This window comes from Triplophysa dalaica, chromosome 12 (assembly GCF_015846415.1).
Source record: "Triplophysa dalaica isolate WHDGS20190420 chromosome 12, ASM1584641v1, whole genome shotgun sequence".
NCBI lineage: Eukaryota > Metazoa > Chordata > Actinopteri > Cypriniformes > Nemacheilidae > Triplophysa > Triplophysa dalaica.
The window spans coordinates 9,956,355-9,971,042 of NC_079553.1; the positions used below are offsets into that span (position 1 = coordinate 9,956,355).

The window sequence follows — 14,688 nt, forward strand, 5'->3', positions numbered from 1 at the left end:
TGTTTTGCAAAATTAATCGCGGAATCGCCATTCTCGCATCGCGGTGCATTAAAGTAGCAATGGCATCTGGAGGTTGCATTATTAACATTCTTGCGCGAGCTACACTTCATTATACTTTACATTGTTTATTGTGCTTTCTGCGATAATAAGTTTCTGTCGCCTCTGTGTGCCGTTAAACACATACGTTTGTTGTTTTGACGATGGCTTTTTTGGAGTAAAATCACTACATACAAACAAAACCACTGTTGTATAAAAGTCTTATAAGGTACTTAGGCAGTGAGTTTAGTTTACATTCTGTAATTTGTTGCGACTTTTACACATAACAATACTGTTTGAAATTTACTTAATCCCTCATGTCTTTTCAGCAGAAGGGCAGAGCAGTGATGGAGAGACCACTCAACCTCAAAGACTTAAAGAGCACAGTCCTGTGGAAGAGGGCAATGAGATCTCAGCAGGTAAAGCTAAAGCTGAACCTTTCCACAGGTTAACTTAATGCTTCAACTCGGACGGAGTTCAAGGTTAAAAAACTCTGCATTGTGATGTTACTCTTTTAATTTCCCATTTAGAAGTGCACACATTATTCTTCCATTTGCTTTTCTACAGTAAAATCACAGAGCTATTTATTTATTTTATTTTAGACCTTATTTATGATGTAAATAGCTCAGCTAATTCGGGTTCTTGGAAACTTGTCGAGAAATGTTGTGTTAAAGTCCGTGACTTGTGATTAACTCAGACTTTGGTATTATGATCAATCTGATATTATTTACAAACTTTCTTTTTAATCTTTAGTGGAAAGGGATGTAAGACTTCCCAAGTTTTCTGATCTTGATGTTTCTTTATCTTTCTTCGGCACTTCTTCCATGTATCTCTCACACTTTATGGCATTTCAGCCTGTCTTCTACTATGTACAGTACTTATTATTGCTGTTTGTCCAGTGAGACCTGTCAAAATATTTCATAGTGCTGTCAATGAAGTATACAAACTGAAACTATCTAAAGTTATAGAGGGGTATCTATCCATAGGTCTCCTCAGTGTCAGTTTTCATGCATACTTGACAAAATGTGTATAGTCAGGAAGTCAAAATCAAATTATGTTGGTGTCTCTCTGGACCAGACCCTAGTACCAGAACCCATTTTCTAGTATCAAAAGTGAAACATCATGGCCCTACATTTTGACTATTGTGAAAATATTTGAAAAGTAAGATTTTTGACTGTAATGCAATATGAGAAGAGATTGTACTGGTGAAACTGCATATACGTATAGGGTGTGTGTCATAGAATCAGGCCAAATGCCCATGTAGGGTATGACTGTAAAAGAGAAAGACCTCTCCGTGAGCTTTTTACTCACAGCTCAGAAGACTCACTGTGCTTTGTTCAGCTGTGAACATTTGATTTTAGTGTGTGAAAAGATCAGCCTGGGCTGCAAGGAGCATGAAATATGGTGAACATTTTCCTCGGGTCCTCTGTACTGCAGCCATTTTGCTACGTGGCCTCCCATCTGTTGTTCAGAGTCTTTAATTAAGGGCACCTTTGAATGAGTGCCAAATGGCAGAGGTTTTAAAATGGTATGGCTCACAGAGACCATAGCTGTCCTGATTTCCTTTTTAGACCTCCGTCGGAGTGGGCAAGATTTGACACATTGACTCTAAGTGGGCGATAGAGCTCCGAGTATATTGTCTAACTTAATAATCTTCATGAGATGTGTGTAAATTGTGACGAAATGCCTGTGCCTCATATTGAGCAATAAAGTGGCGTTTTACAGTTTACATCTGGCATTATGGTCTATTTGTGGTAATCCGATCAAAAGGTGTGCGTCAGCTTATTTTTTTATCTGCATGAAGCAACATAGCCATCGATCTCAGCCAAACACTTTTAGTTGCGATTGAATCTGAGAGACCTTAGCACCGTATGTAAACATGGCCAAACATTTGAGACAATGCATAGAAGTGTCCAGAATGCAGGTTTCAGAGCCGGTTAGATCCGCCTTAACGTGATGGTCCTCGTCTGGGCTTGTCGGAAAAAGGCTGCAGGGTCAGCTGTCACGTCTGCTTCATACATAAACCTCTTCTCACGCCCCTCCCGGTAATAGTGCAAAGAAAAGCCTGATAATAGTCTTTTCTAACCTTTGTAGTCAGAGGGCAGGGCACTAGAGGGGACTGTTACTTAGGAATTCACAACCTGCAGCCACTGTGATCTTGAGGGAGATGATATCACCCCATAAGAGAGCACAAGCTGCCAGCACAGGGGACGGAGTGAGTCACCTCAGACGACCCTCCTTATAATGGAAATCAGTTTCACCTGATGGTATTTTTAATGTGAAGTTTTTCTGCGCAGAGGGGGGCGCTTTTAATAAGGAATCGTTGGTGTAGAACATTATTTTCAGAGGTGCTACATAAGGGGCAGAGATGGCTGTCGTTTAAAGCACTTCACTGCCCTGCATTAGATTGCGTAAAGCGCAGGGAATGCTAATAATGTCTATTTTGGCTGCGGTCTCAGGTGGCAGGCTGCTGAGGTTAGCAGCGATAAGGATGACACTCTGGATCTTTCTCACAAGGAGGATGAAGCTCCAGGACTTTCTCTGAAGGAGACTTTCGGAGTGTGACGTCTTATCAGGCCCTGCGGCCCACTGGTGGAGGCACCCGATAGGCGAAGCCAGCGACAACCTTAGCCGCATGTCAAATCACTGATATGGCACTTTGCTGTGTGTCAGCTAAACTGCGTCTTAATACAGGGAGTGTTGTGCACTATATGTCGGTGCTTTCGAGAATGCTAATACGTGTACAGTATATGACCAAAGTGCATGAAGATTACATGCTGTCATATATCAAAGTTGCTGCATGAACATCTTTTTTCATGCAAAAGCTGATCTTCCCAATTTCACCAATACATTCAAAGCGTGTTTGCTGTAACACACACAGCATACATGTGGCAACATTGGTTGTTTCCGAATCAATATCGATCATTACAGTATGTCTATAGATAGTAGATCATGGACCTTACAGCTCATTTTAAAACTGCATTAGCTAACTTTAGCTTTTTATCACATATTTGTTTGAAACGTAAAATTGCCGGTTACTTAATGTACTTCATGTGTGTTGAAAAAAGTTACAGTTACATTTACATGTAGAGGTATAGCTGATGCTTTTATCAAAAGCAACTTGCAATAGTGGGGAAAATAATGAAGAGATTCATTCTGGGAAGCAAAAATACAAGAAGTCCTATAAGAAGTTACCAGGTTTCAACCATGTCACACAGAACCTGGTGAGAAAGCAAGAAGGGTGAGAGTTTCCCGTAAAAATCTGATCTTGACAGCTCAAATTGGAAATCATTATTACAAACTTGCTGTGTTGAGTTGTGGCGAAGTAAGGAGGAAGTTTTGAACTCGCCCTCGAGTTCTCAAATCTGTATAAATGTCTTTGTTCTGATGAATACAGGGAAAGATATTTGGAAAATGTTAGCTACCGATATTTATGGGAAATTATTGACTACCATAGTAGAATTTTTTTATCATTTTTTTTGTTTTGTTCAACACAAAATGAGATATTTTGAGGAATTTAGGAAAGCAAACAACACTGGGGCACCTTTGACAACCATTAAAAAATTTTTCCATGGTCAATGGTGTCCAAGAACTGTTTGCTTTCTAAAAGTCTTCAAAATATCTCATAGATGTCCCAGAAATGTCAGTTACAAATATTTTTCCAAATATCTTTCTGTTCGTTCAACTGAACAAAGACATGTCTACAACATGGAGGGGAAGTATTTATGACAGAAATAAAATTTTAGGTGAAGCATCTCTTTAATTGCATGACAGCTTTTAATACAGTATTACTTTTTGCAGAACACAATAAAGTGTTTTTACTGCATTTAGTGTATTGTATGTATTACTTCATAATCGCTTAGTTAAAGTGAAATTCTGTCATCATTTACTCACCCTCTTGTCATTTCACACATGCATGTCTGTCTTATTTTCTGCAGAACACAAGAGAAGATATGTTGAAAAAGGTTTGTATCCAAACAAGATTGGACCCCCCAAAAAGAGTCAATGGGTGCAACTGTTTGTGTTTATGAACATTCTTCAAAATATCTTCTTTTGTGTTCTGCAGAAGAAAGTCATATATGTGTAAAATTAAAAGAGATTGAGTAGTCTTGATGACAAGAGGATTTTTTTTGGGGGGGGGGGAATATCCCTTCAAGACAATGACAGTAATTTAAATCATTAAATTTCCCATTTACTTATTTATTTTAATTTCCAAATGTCTATTTAAATGTATGATAAATACCTTGCACTGTTTTATCCCTGTTCAATTTCTATTCTCCACAGCATAGGTAATCTTAGCTAAAGGCCCAACAAAGATGTTGATTTCATGGGCACGGCCATTGTCAAGGAGCAGTTCTGCACCTTTATTTCCGCTAAACTTTGTGGCTTTGTGCCTCAAGCATCATTACCCCACAGACACGGGCTATTTCTCTGTTTACAAAGTCTTTGAAATTCCAGTCTGATTTTTCGTCAAGGGCCGGCAGTGCAGCCGCGGCCTCTTAATCTCGCTCTGATTAAGTGACTATACGTGGAATCAGTTTTTTGATTAATTTGCGGGAGCGCAGGTGTAATCACCTTGCCATATTGCTAGCACGGAGACCACCAATCTCCACTGTTCCAGATGTGACACCAAAGGCCATCACAGCTGCCCCTCTGGCCTTTTGCCCAAGCAAAGCAAACAAACTCTGGATGTCCCTGTTGTTTATTATGGCCTGATTGAATTTTTCATTACAGCTACTAGACCACCAAGTCCACTAAAGAGCTGTTATAACCATTAGGCAGAATCACAGTGAGTGCAGGTATAAACCGTTGTTGACTTCATTTCAGTGGAGCCGTTTCTGTTATTGCTGTCTGGGGACGGCAAGTTTGGATTAAACAGAAGCTGTTAGAGATTTGTTTTCTTTCTAATCTGCTCCCTTGTCTGCAATAGAAATCATTCATCTTGGAACATGAACGACAGGTCAACGTCCAATCCAGCTTGCTTCATTTTTTTATGTTTGTATGACCCAAGTTTGTTTACGACCCAGTCGCCCTACCGTTGTTTTTAGTTTTCCAGCAGGAAGTAGTTAAATTTCATCTCAATGCATGAGGCTGAGGGACACCCTGGTTCATGGCTGATTTAATATCCCTTCCTGTAATTAAGAGAGAGGGCAGCTCAGGGCTTCTGATGCTTTGAGGCACTGATGTAATCATCAAGAGCTGGTTTGATGCCTAGAGAGCAGCATATTGAATCTGTGCGTGTGCACGCCTGCATAAGCGTCTACGGTTGTCTCAGTTACGAAATTTCAGTGAACAATTTTCCAAGAAAGTGTTGCCATTTTTAGAGGATGTATTACAATGCCATTGTATTCTCCACAGCGAGGGGACAGAAGCGATGAAGATGTATCGCTGTAAACGGTACATGATTGAGGTTACTGATGTGAGAATGTAAGTTTGGTTTGAGATTGGCGGATCTCTTTCTCTCTCTAGTGTTACCCAGTCATGTGTAACCAGACCTTGCAGCTTTTTCTGGCAAAGAATCACCCACTTAGGCAGGAAGAAAGTGCTTCGTCACGAGAACGGGCTTATTTACAATTAAAAGATTGCAGAGAAGCTGCCTCTTAAGTGGCATTTAGGTGTATTTATGAAGTTATGAGATATTCCAAATATCAAAATGTATTTCACTATAAAGTGATAGTTTTAAAAAGCAACGGTTTCAAAGCAACAACATAATTACTGCGCATGCACACTTTTGTGGCTCAAATTTAACTTCCTGTGCACATCAAGTCCCTGCAGATTATACAATAAAATAGTAATATTCATATAAATTACATAAAATATAAAGAGTTAAATTATTAGCCGCTAGTCAGACTGATCAACAAACACAGACTTCGGGCCAGATGCATGTGTCCGGAGAAACATCAAAAAGTATAATAATGAGTGGCAAAGTTTAAGATGCTGATAATCGTTTTAACCAAACCACACAAAGCTGCGGGTCACAACCTGCTGGATTTGGTCTTGCTCTTATGTGGCATTGCGTCTCTTTTTATCAAAGAATCATGAGCAGATTTAACTCTGCTGTTATAAACACCTTCAGGTGCGAGACTGGTTTTGAATGATTGCTTAGAGCCAGGCGACACACACCACCTGTTTGCAGCCGCATTTGTAACTTCCATACCTTCCTCTCTTTCCCCCTGTCTGTCTATGTGTATCCTCGTGCCCTGTTTCCTTTCATCCCGTTTCGTTTCTCCTGCAGTCTCTTTTCACTCATTTTGCTCAAGTCAGTGATCACATTCATCTCTCACCCTGCATGTGACCTGTAAGACGTCTTCTGCACACTAATGAAAGTCTCAGTTGAGGCCGTGTGTGTTATGGGCATTTAAAACGCACAGCTTCGGTGAGGTAATAAAATCTCTGCTCCAGTGCCGCCCACCAAGGGGAATCAGTCATAATCCAGCCGGGCATAGCTATGAATATATGTGTAAGATCGTCCTCTGCAGAAGCACCATTAAGCATCTGGGAGGATGATGTGTTGGTCTCTCTCGGGAATTAATACGCCTGGGAGGAGAGTTTGGCTGCGATTCAGGGTCATTACGTTTCAGAATGTTGGATGAAATCATCAGTTAATAGCTGTTTCTTTGGAATTATGCGACACATTAAGACGCATTGATGCCGTTGTGTTTGGATTGAAGCCGACGTGGGCTTTGTTTCGAAGATTACATTCTCATTATTTTTATTTGATTTTATGTTGTTTTTTGGAAGGGTTGGAAAAGTTCACTAAAGGGTTATGCACTGTATTTTATTTATTTGTACACAAAGCCAGTCCAGAGTCTTTTTTAATCAAAAAGTTTTTGATAAAAATATGAAAAAAGTATTTGTTTAAATAATTGTTTTAAAAGATACGCTTCATCATGGCAGAGGTAATTTAGCACACAATGATCAAGTAATGGAAAAGTATTAAAAAGCATCATAATCACAAACAAATGAGTGAGTGTGTGTGCCCTGCGATGGGTTGGCACTCCATCCAGGGTGTATCCTGCCTTGATGCCCGATGACTCCTGAGATAGGCGCAGGCTCCCCGTGACCCGAGGTAGTTCGGATAAGCGGTAGAAAATGGATGGATGGATAATCACAAACATATCCAGATGTGCTCTCTGCATTTTAAAAGTTCACCCAAAAATTGAAAATCCTTGCATCACTTACTCACCCTCATGTCATTCCATACCTTTATGACTTTCTCGTTTTCTGTTGAACACAAAAGAAGATATTTTCAGAAATGTCTCAGTGGTTTTGTTTCCGTACAATGGAATGAGGTCCAGTATTGTTCAGTTACCAACTTTTTTCAAAATATCTTCTTTTGTTTTCTGCACAGGAAAGAAAGTCAAACAGGTTTGGATTGACATGAGGTTGAATAAATAGTGAAAGAATACATTTTTTGAACTAGCCCTGATTCTGGTACATGCCCTGCAGTGCTGCACAGACGCCCGACATGTCAATAAATCTGACAGATCACAGTAGTCTGCATTTTCCATAAGCATTTAAAACGAGTCTTACAGATGGATGGATTGTGCCAAATTGCTATTTGGGCACATTTGTGCTGTTAATTCGGGCGCAAAAACAACACGTGCGCATAAACAACCCCATCAGCTGGTGCATTTCATTCCTATAAAATTGCCTCCAAAGACCCTAAAAATGGGCCAACCCAGCAAACAGCTGTTAAAGACCGCGGTGGGCTAACAAACGACTCAATAAGGAGTCTTCCTCTAACACCTCGCCCATATAAAGCGCCTGCACTCAGGGCCTGAGGGAAAGCACAACACGAGGGCGAACTGATATTTTCATAACATCTGTCAGAGCTTTGGGAGGAAGCCTGCTCGGGTACTTTGAATTTATCGCCCTGATCATCTCCACCGTTATCATTTATTTAGGCTCTGCCCTCCTTCAGGATTTACAATAGCCTCTAGATATTCTTTCCCAAGGACTGTTTTCATGATGTGCATACGAGGTGTGGCGCAGTGGAGGTTTGACTGGAGCTTGATGAAGCACAGGAGACTGAGCTGTTGGCTAAAAGCGGCTCTAATGGGACAAGGATTCTCCGTCCCGCCCTTCACCCACACACGGAAAGAAGGTCAGAGTGCTAGCCACAATGAAGCTAATTGCAATAAAGCTATTATGTAGGGGGCTTCTGAAGATGAGAAGTAGTTCACTCAGTATGCCAAAGGACACTGGGTTCACTATGTGACTTGGGTAGGGGTGACGAGTGGGCGTCTCATTCATTTTGTCTTTCTCATTCACCTCTCCATTCTCTCTCCTATCACATTTCTGGTCATATGATTTAAACAGTTTATGCTGAAGAGTGACACCTTTCAAAGCTACACTGTGTTTGACCTATAGCTTAATGAAAAATACTGTTAATTAACCCCTATGAGGATCGCTCATAATGGCCGCCGGGAGACGCGCTAGTCAAATTGATATCTTTGTTGGATGGCTGCTGTATAATGCGGTACAAAGCAACTTAGGCCTCAAAAGTGAACACATTTATTATAGGCGGTTGAAACGTGCTTAGTATAACTGTAGGTGTGCGTGATTTATTTTTGACGTGGACCAGTGATTGAATGAAATTCTTTGCTCTGATACTTGCATTACATGTAGGATAGAGTCACTGGCTGTTTTTGTCTAGTAATATTTTACAAGCGGCGTGATGGATATCATTTAATAAAGAAATGGAAAGCTTATATGTCTGGATGATGTGTTAGCCAGCTGGATATTAGACCCAAGAGTGCTTTATTACATGTTAAGTGTTTCTATGTGAAATAAACCGAACTTTTTGTTGACTATTATTCTTAGTCTATAGCCTCAAACTGAGAATGCACAAAATGTATGGAATAGGCACCCATGCTTTATACCCACAATTACTCAAACCCTGTATGTTTTTCTTGTGGATTTATTTGTGAGCATATTAGTGCTGGCTTGTTTCATGTGTCTAGCCCTGTTTAGACATCAGTATAACATCATTTGTGCGACAGTCCTGTTAGCAGATGCTGTATATAGGGTCGCTGAAGGGCAGTTTACAAATCGGTGGTGACATGTTCAAAGGGTCCAGAGGCCGTTTTGGTCTGCGCCGGTTCCCACACAAACCCCAGACGGTGCGTAAAACAATCCCTCCAGCCCAGACACAGCCCGAAGCCTGTGCTTCAGTAAGAATGCCACTTGAAAAGAATTTAAGCATCCAGAAATTAAATAAATAGACAGATAGACAGAATTACAACATACTCAATTTCATTCCCAGATAAATGGAGACCTCACAATAAATCATCTTGTCTGGAAGAAATGGTCATTTGAGGGAAAAATGAGCTTGTAAAGAAACCGTGCGCTGCAAAGCATATTAATGATTGGAATCTTTTAGTTTGAGGGATTGAATCCTTTGAACGTAGCATGGATGAGCAATTCGATTCGACAGCATTATTTGGCGTTTCTCAGAGGGAGGCTTAGAGGCTTCTGATGACTTTTACATAAGAGGGAACTCAATAACAAGCCTGATTGGTCAGTTATTGTGGAATCACTTTTTCATGAGAAAAAAATAAATCCACCGATAAGGACATACATCTGCAAAATTAGTCCTAATTGTTTTTTAACCAGTATTTCCAGATTTATTTTGGCCATTCCAGTTGAGTGTTGAATTTCAATTAGGGATGAACCAATACCAGTATGGGCATTGGCCCCCGATAGTAAGCTCATGTAGTCATAAAAATGCACCGATACCAAAGAACGGTATCTCATGTTTCTTAACTGACAGAAATTTGTTGTGAAATTTGATTTGAAAGTTTGTAAAAAGCACATTTTTGCTGTTTGTAATTATGAAGCTATTTTATTTTTAGAATAAAGTCTCACTGTGTTGTGAAAATGTACAGGCATTGGTACAGGCATGTATTGGCGAGTATTCGAAAACTCTGTCCAATATTTCAACAATATTAAACCTCAGGAGTGACAGTCATCCACAGCAATGTGAAAGACTGACAGCATGACAAAACTGTGATAAAAATTGAGATATCACAGATTTCCCCCCCCCCTAAATGCATGTACTGTTCGAGGTCTGAAAAAGCTTTTTTTTGTTATATTGTCCTCCAGTTTTCATTTTCTACAAATAAATGCAAACCGAAATGAAATAGGAAAATATTGTTAGTTCACAGAACAAAAAAAATGTAATAATTGTACCTAAACTTCATTTTACATGGTCTTAAAACTGGTCTTTTATTTTCTCTGCAACTAAAACCCATTTAGTTTTGCATGATGCTGCTTCAAGTGTCCGTGTCATAGACAACCAACAAAACAAACACAAAATCACTTTATATAATATGCAAACAAAAAATGCATGTTGAATATGTTTGAGAAACAGCAGGCTGTTAAGTGTGCAGACTTGGCATGTCTGGTCTAGCGCCGCCTGAACTCAGAAAGAGGATACAACAGAAACAGCTTGAAAAAGAGAATAGTAATCATCACTGTTTCCAGCTGGTCTGTCTTGAAGAATCTAGATGTCCCTCTCATGCACATCAGCATCTCTGTTTTACGCTGTAGATTCATATCTGGACTATCGTGATGTTCTCTAACTGGAAAAGATTTCTGTGTTTATAAACATTAGAAGAGGGAATGACAGGCTTAAACGAAAAGTTCAGATCAAAATCTTGTTATTTTTTACTCGCCCACATGAGGTTCAACATGTTTTAAGACCTCTCGGCATCTTCGGAACACAAATAAATATATTAAGGTGACATGCGAGAGATTTCTAGGCCTCTTTATAGACCTTTTGGAATGTCATGGTTTTCTGAATAAATTTGTCATAAAATGTGATATGATCTTCATCTAAGTCAAGGGTGTGGACAAACACAATATTTGATCCTTCATGTCTTTATTGAACACACTCAATCAACATTCAAGAAGCCAGTGGAAAATGTAAGTGAACCCTTAGAATCAATCACTGGTTGACCCCCCCTTGGCAGCAATAACCTCAACCAGGCACTTCCTGTAGCTGTGGATCAGACCTGCACATCGTTGAGGAGGAATTTAAGCCCATTCTTCCTGGCAGAGCTGCTTTAGCTCTGTCATATTCTTTGGCCGTCTCATGTGTATGGCCCAGTTTAAGTCAATCCATAGCATCTCTATTGGGTTGATGGGATGGGTTCTAACTTGGCCATTCCAAAAGGCAGATTTTGTTTTTCTGAAGCCATTCTGTTGTGGACTTGCTCCGGTGTTTTGGGTCGTTTTGGTCGTTTTACGTATTGTAGACTCATGAACGGAGATGTTAGCAAGTTCCAATGATGCCTTCAAATCTTTGGCTGTAAATCGGGGTGGTTTCTTTACGTCATTGATGAGTATTCGTTGTTCTCTTGGTGTCATTTTGACTGGGCGCCCACTTCTAGGTAGGGTAGTAACAGTCCCAAAGTGTCTCCATTTGTAGATTGTTTGCTGTAGACTGGTGAATTTCTCAAGTCTTTGAAATAACTTTGTAACCTTGCCAGCTTTATGTAAATCCACCATTCTTTATCGTAGATCCTTTGAAAGCACTTTTTGGCGAGGCATGGCTCACAAGCGTGTTCTTCTTGTGCAGAGCAAACTCTAAAAGTTTGAGGGGTTGCTGTAGTCCACACCTCCAAACGTATTATTTCAATGAGACTCCAGGTGTGCTAAAACATGACTCCAATAAGCTGTTTTGAAGTCATTAACTCATGGGTTCACATACTTTTTCCACAAATACTATGAGTTTTTTTGGGTTGTTCTCAATAAAGACATAAAAGATAAAAGAACACTTTTTTCCCCAACCGAATGTGCAAGGGCTCTCCTGACTTTCGGCAGCTCTTGGTGATTGCAGAACTGGTTGAAAAGGTTGTGGAATTGCCCGAGCGAGCCGGCAGAGCCCAGACTGTGGCATGTTGTCATTTTGGTTTATATGGATGAAATGGACTGGTTAACTACATGTGCTCTTTAGAACAAAGGCAGCCATTATTCGGCCTGTGCATTGTTTGGCAGTTGGCGGTGTTGCTCCCAGAGTCCTTTGCTGATGTCACAACCCATAGTATGCTTGGCAACAAGAAGAGAACTGAATTATATGGGAGATGGTGTAGTAATAAAATGGGCTAGATAGATCAGTCCCTCGCCGCTCTCTTTTTCAATAAATTTTGTCTGCATTCTGTGGGATATAAAGTGGAAACAAAGGAAAAATATTTTGCTTCTAACTGTTAACCTTGAGGAGAATGGGCATTGAATGTTATTTAAATATACCCTTGAGAGTCCCAGATGGAGTCTTGTTCTGGATATGCATTTGACTTTATTGCTCTGCCCATTTCAGATAAAGGACACACTTTCTTTTTTTTTCTCTCTGTTGTTCTTTATGTTGACTTGCAGCAGCGAAACAACCACATAATTGTTCTCAGAAAAAAACCTTATATGAACTCAAATCCCCCTCCAGTGTGAAAGAAGAAACATTTCTATTGTTTATATTCTGTATGGACTGTAATTAGAAGTGTCATGCCCCCACATATTTTTGAGACAAGAGGATTTAGAGTGCAACTTGCAAAAAAAAAACATATTGTGATAACTTATTGTAGGTTTAAACATTTTTATTTTTAAAGGGATAGTTCACCCCCGACTCCTGAGGCACAGGCTCCCCGTGACCCGAGGTAGTTCGGATAAGCGGTAGAAAATGGATGGATGGATGGATAGTTCACCCCCAAAATAAAGATGTGTCATAATGTATTGACTCTCATTTCCTTCAAAACCTGACTCTTTCTTCTGAGGAATACATAAAATATTTTGAGAAATCTTTGCCTTGGAATCATAAGGTTATATCTTACAGTTTTATTCTGAACATGTGTTTTTCACTTTTTTTTTCTGTGACAACTTAATTACATTATGTGATGTTTTTTTTACCTTGTGTACATTTTGGGACTGTTTCTCATAATCTTGTTGTAATCCACAGTTTCACATTTTAAATGCTTGAGTCTTTCAGTTTTGATGGGTTGCCAAAGTTTTATTGCATCAGCAGAAAAAAAATATTTGAACCTGATCCCGATTCCCAACAATACAGTTACTTGTTGTTTTTTCAATTAGTCTGTATTGGTTACAATTCTTGGTGTGAAGGGTCCTTAAGAGACTATAAGATCTTACTGTACATGTTTTCCAGAGTAAAACGATGTGCTGTAAAGGTTTATTTGTTGTTAGGTTGAGAGAAACACGTTACTTGAATTCTGTGTAAACAGCAGCTCTGTATCTATTTAAGAACGTATTACATTGCATTTCATTTGTTGTACTTTATGATAGCTGCTTGAATGAACGAATGAAAGAGGCATTTAGGGATTTTACTTGAGGCAGAATTATTTTGGCAGATTGAGGGGCGCTCTTGGCCTCATCATCCAGACAGGTACTGTTTAACCTCAGTCTTCCTGTTGTCCCTTAACAGTACCTGTATTTCCTAATGCTTCCTGATATTTTCAGTCCAAAAAGAGTTGTGCTTAATATAATCTCACGAATTATTAGAAGTGCACCGTTTGATGATCAGAAACCAGAATCGGTCGGTTTTCGCATGATCGGCCGTGACCGATGACCGGCCGGTCAGTGTAACGTCTTGCCAATTCGAAGCCAATCGTATGTTGCCAGCAACGCGGGCAATAAGGTCAAATGTTTTTGTCAATGTTTGACTGTCCAGTAGTTCACATTCGTTGCTCTGTCTACTTCGGGTATGTACTACATGCTAGCTGTGATGCTAAACTCTGACACATGCTAAACTCATGTTGAAGTCGTTCACTATGTGTAAAACAAATGTAAATTCCATTCAACCCGATTAATTGTTGTACGTTAAAACTATGGTCATTTCACTGAGGTAAAATGACATTCGACACGACTTGAAAAAATCAAAACTATAAAAACGAATAAATCAACCAATATTTGTGATATATTCCTAATTGAGTTTTTTACTAACACAAAAAAGGGCAAATACATATACATATTTAGAGGAGAATTCACTCATAAGATTTTTAACTTTTTATTGAAGTGGCAGCTAAAATCAACCCACTTCTTTTAGTACTACAGACCCAAGATATAGACAAGTTATTTTACATTTCAGAAAAAAATAAATAAAGCAATGATAGTTTCATAAACAGAAACAGACAAGAATAAAATTGAAGTATTTTATTGTTATCTTAAACTTTTGTGAGAGTACAAAAATGAAAAAGGTTGATTTATTGATTAAGTTTAGTTATATTTTATTATTTATACTTATTTTCAGTCACAGAGTTCTTCAATTTAAGAGTTATTTGGGCAAGAGAAGATTCTGTAATTTAATGCAGGTTGTAAAACTGTATTTAGGGAAATTGTAATGTTCAAAAATGTATGTAATGATAATAAAAAAATATGAAAAAATGTGTATTGAAGAAAAGTTAATGTTTTTTTATATACTGTCAATTATAGTTTGTAGATATAAAATCGGAATCGGCAGGTTTCACTTATAATGAAATCGGAAATCTGAATCGGCAAAGAAAATTGCAATCGGTGCATCTCTACTCATTATTCAACACCTCTAACACAAAGCACAATCCTCCTTCCCCAACATTAGTAGTCTTGACACTCCAGTGGCAAGAGAATGAAGATAGGTGACAAATTTTTGACATGAGGGTTCTGACA

The 14,688-nt window shown here is 39.1% G+C and overlaps 1 protein-coding gene across 1 annotated transcript in view; it reads left to right on the forward strand.

Annotated features, from left to right (window-relative positions):
* Positions 1 to 14,688, forward strand: part of col14a1a (collagen, type XIV, alpha 1a) — a 97,049-nt gene that overhangs the window by 11,998 nt on the left and 70,363 nt on the right. The window contains 1 exon segment of the mRNA XM_056762397.1: positions 369 to 455. Coding sequence (XP_056618375.1) covers positions 369 to 455 — 87 coding nt within the window.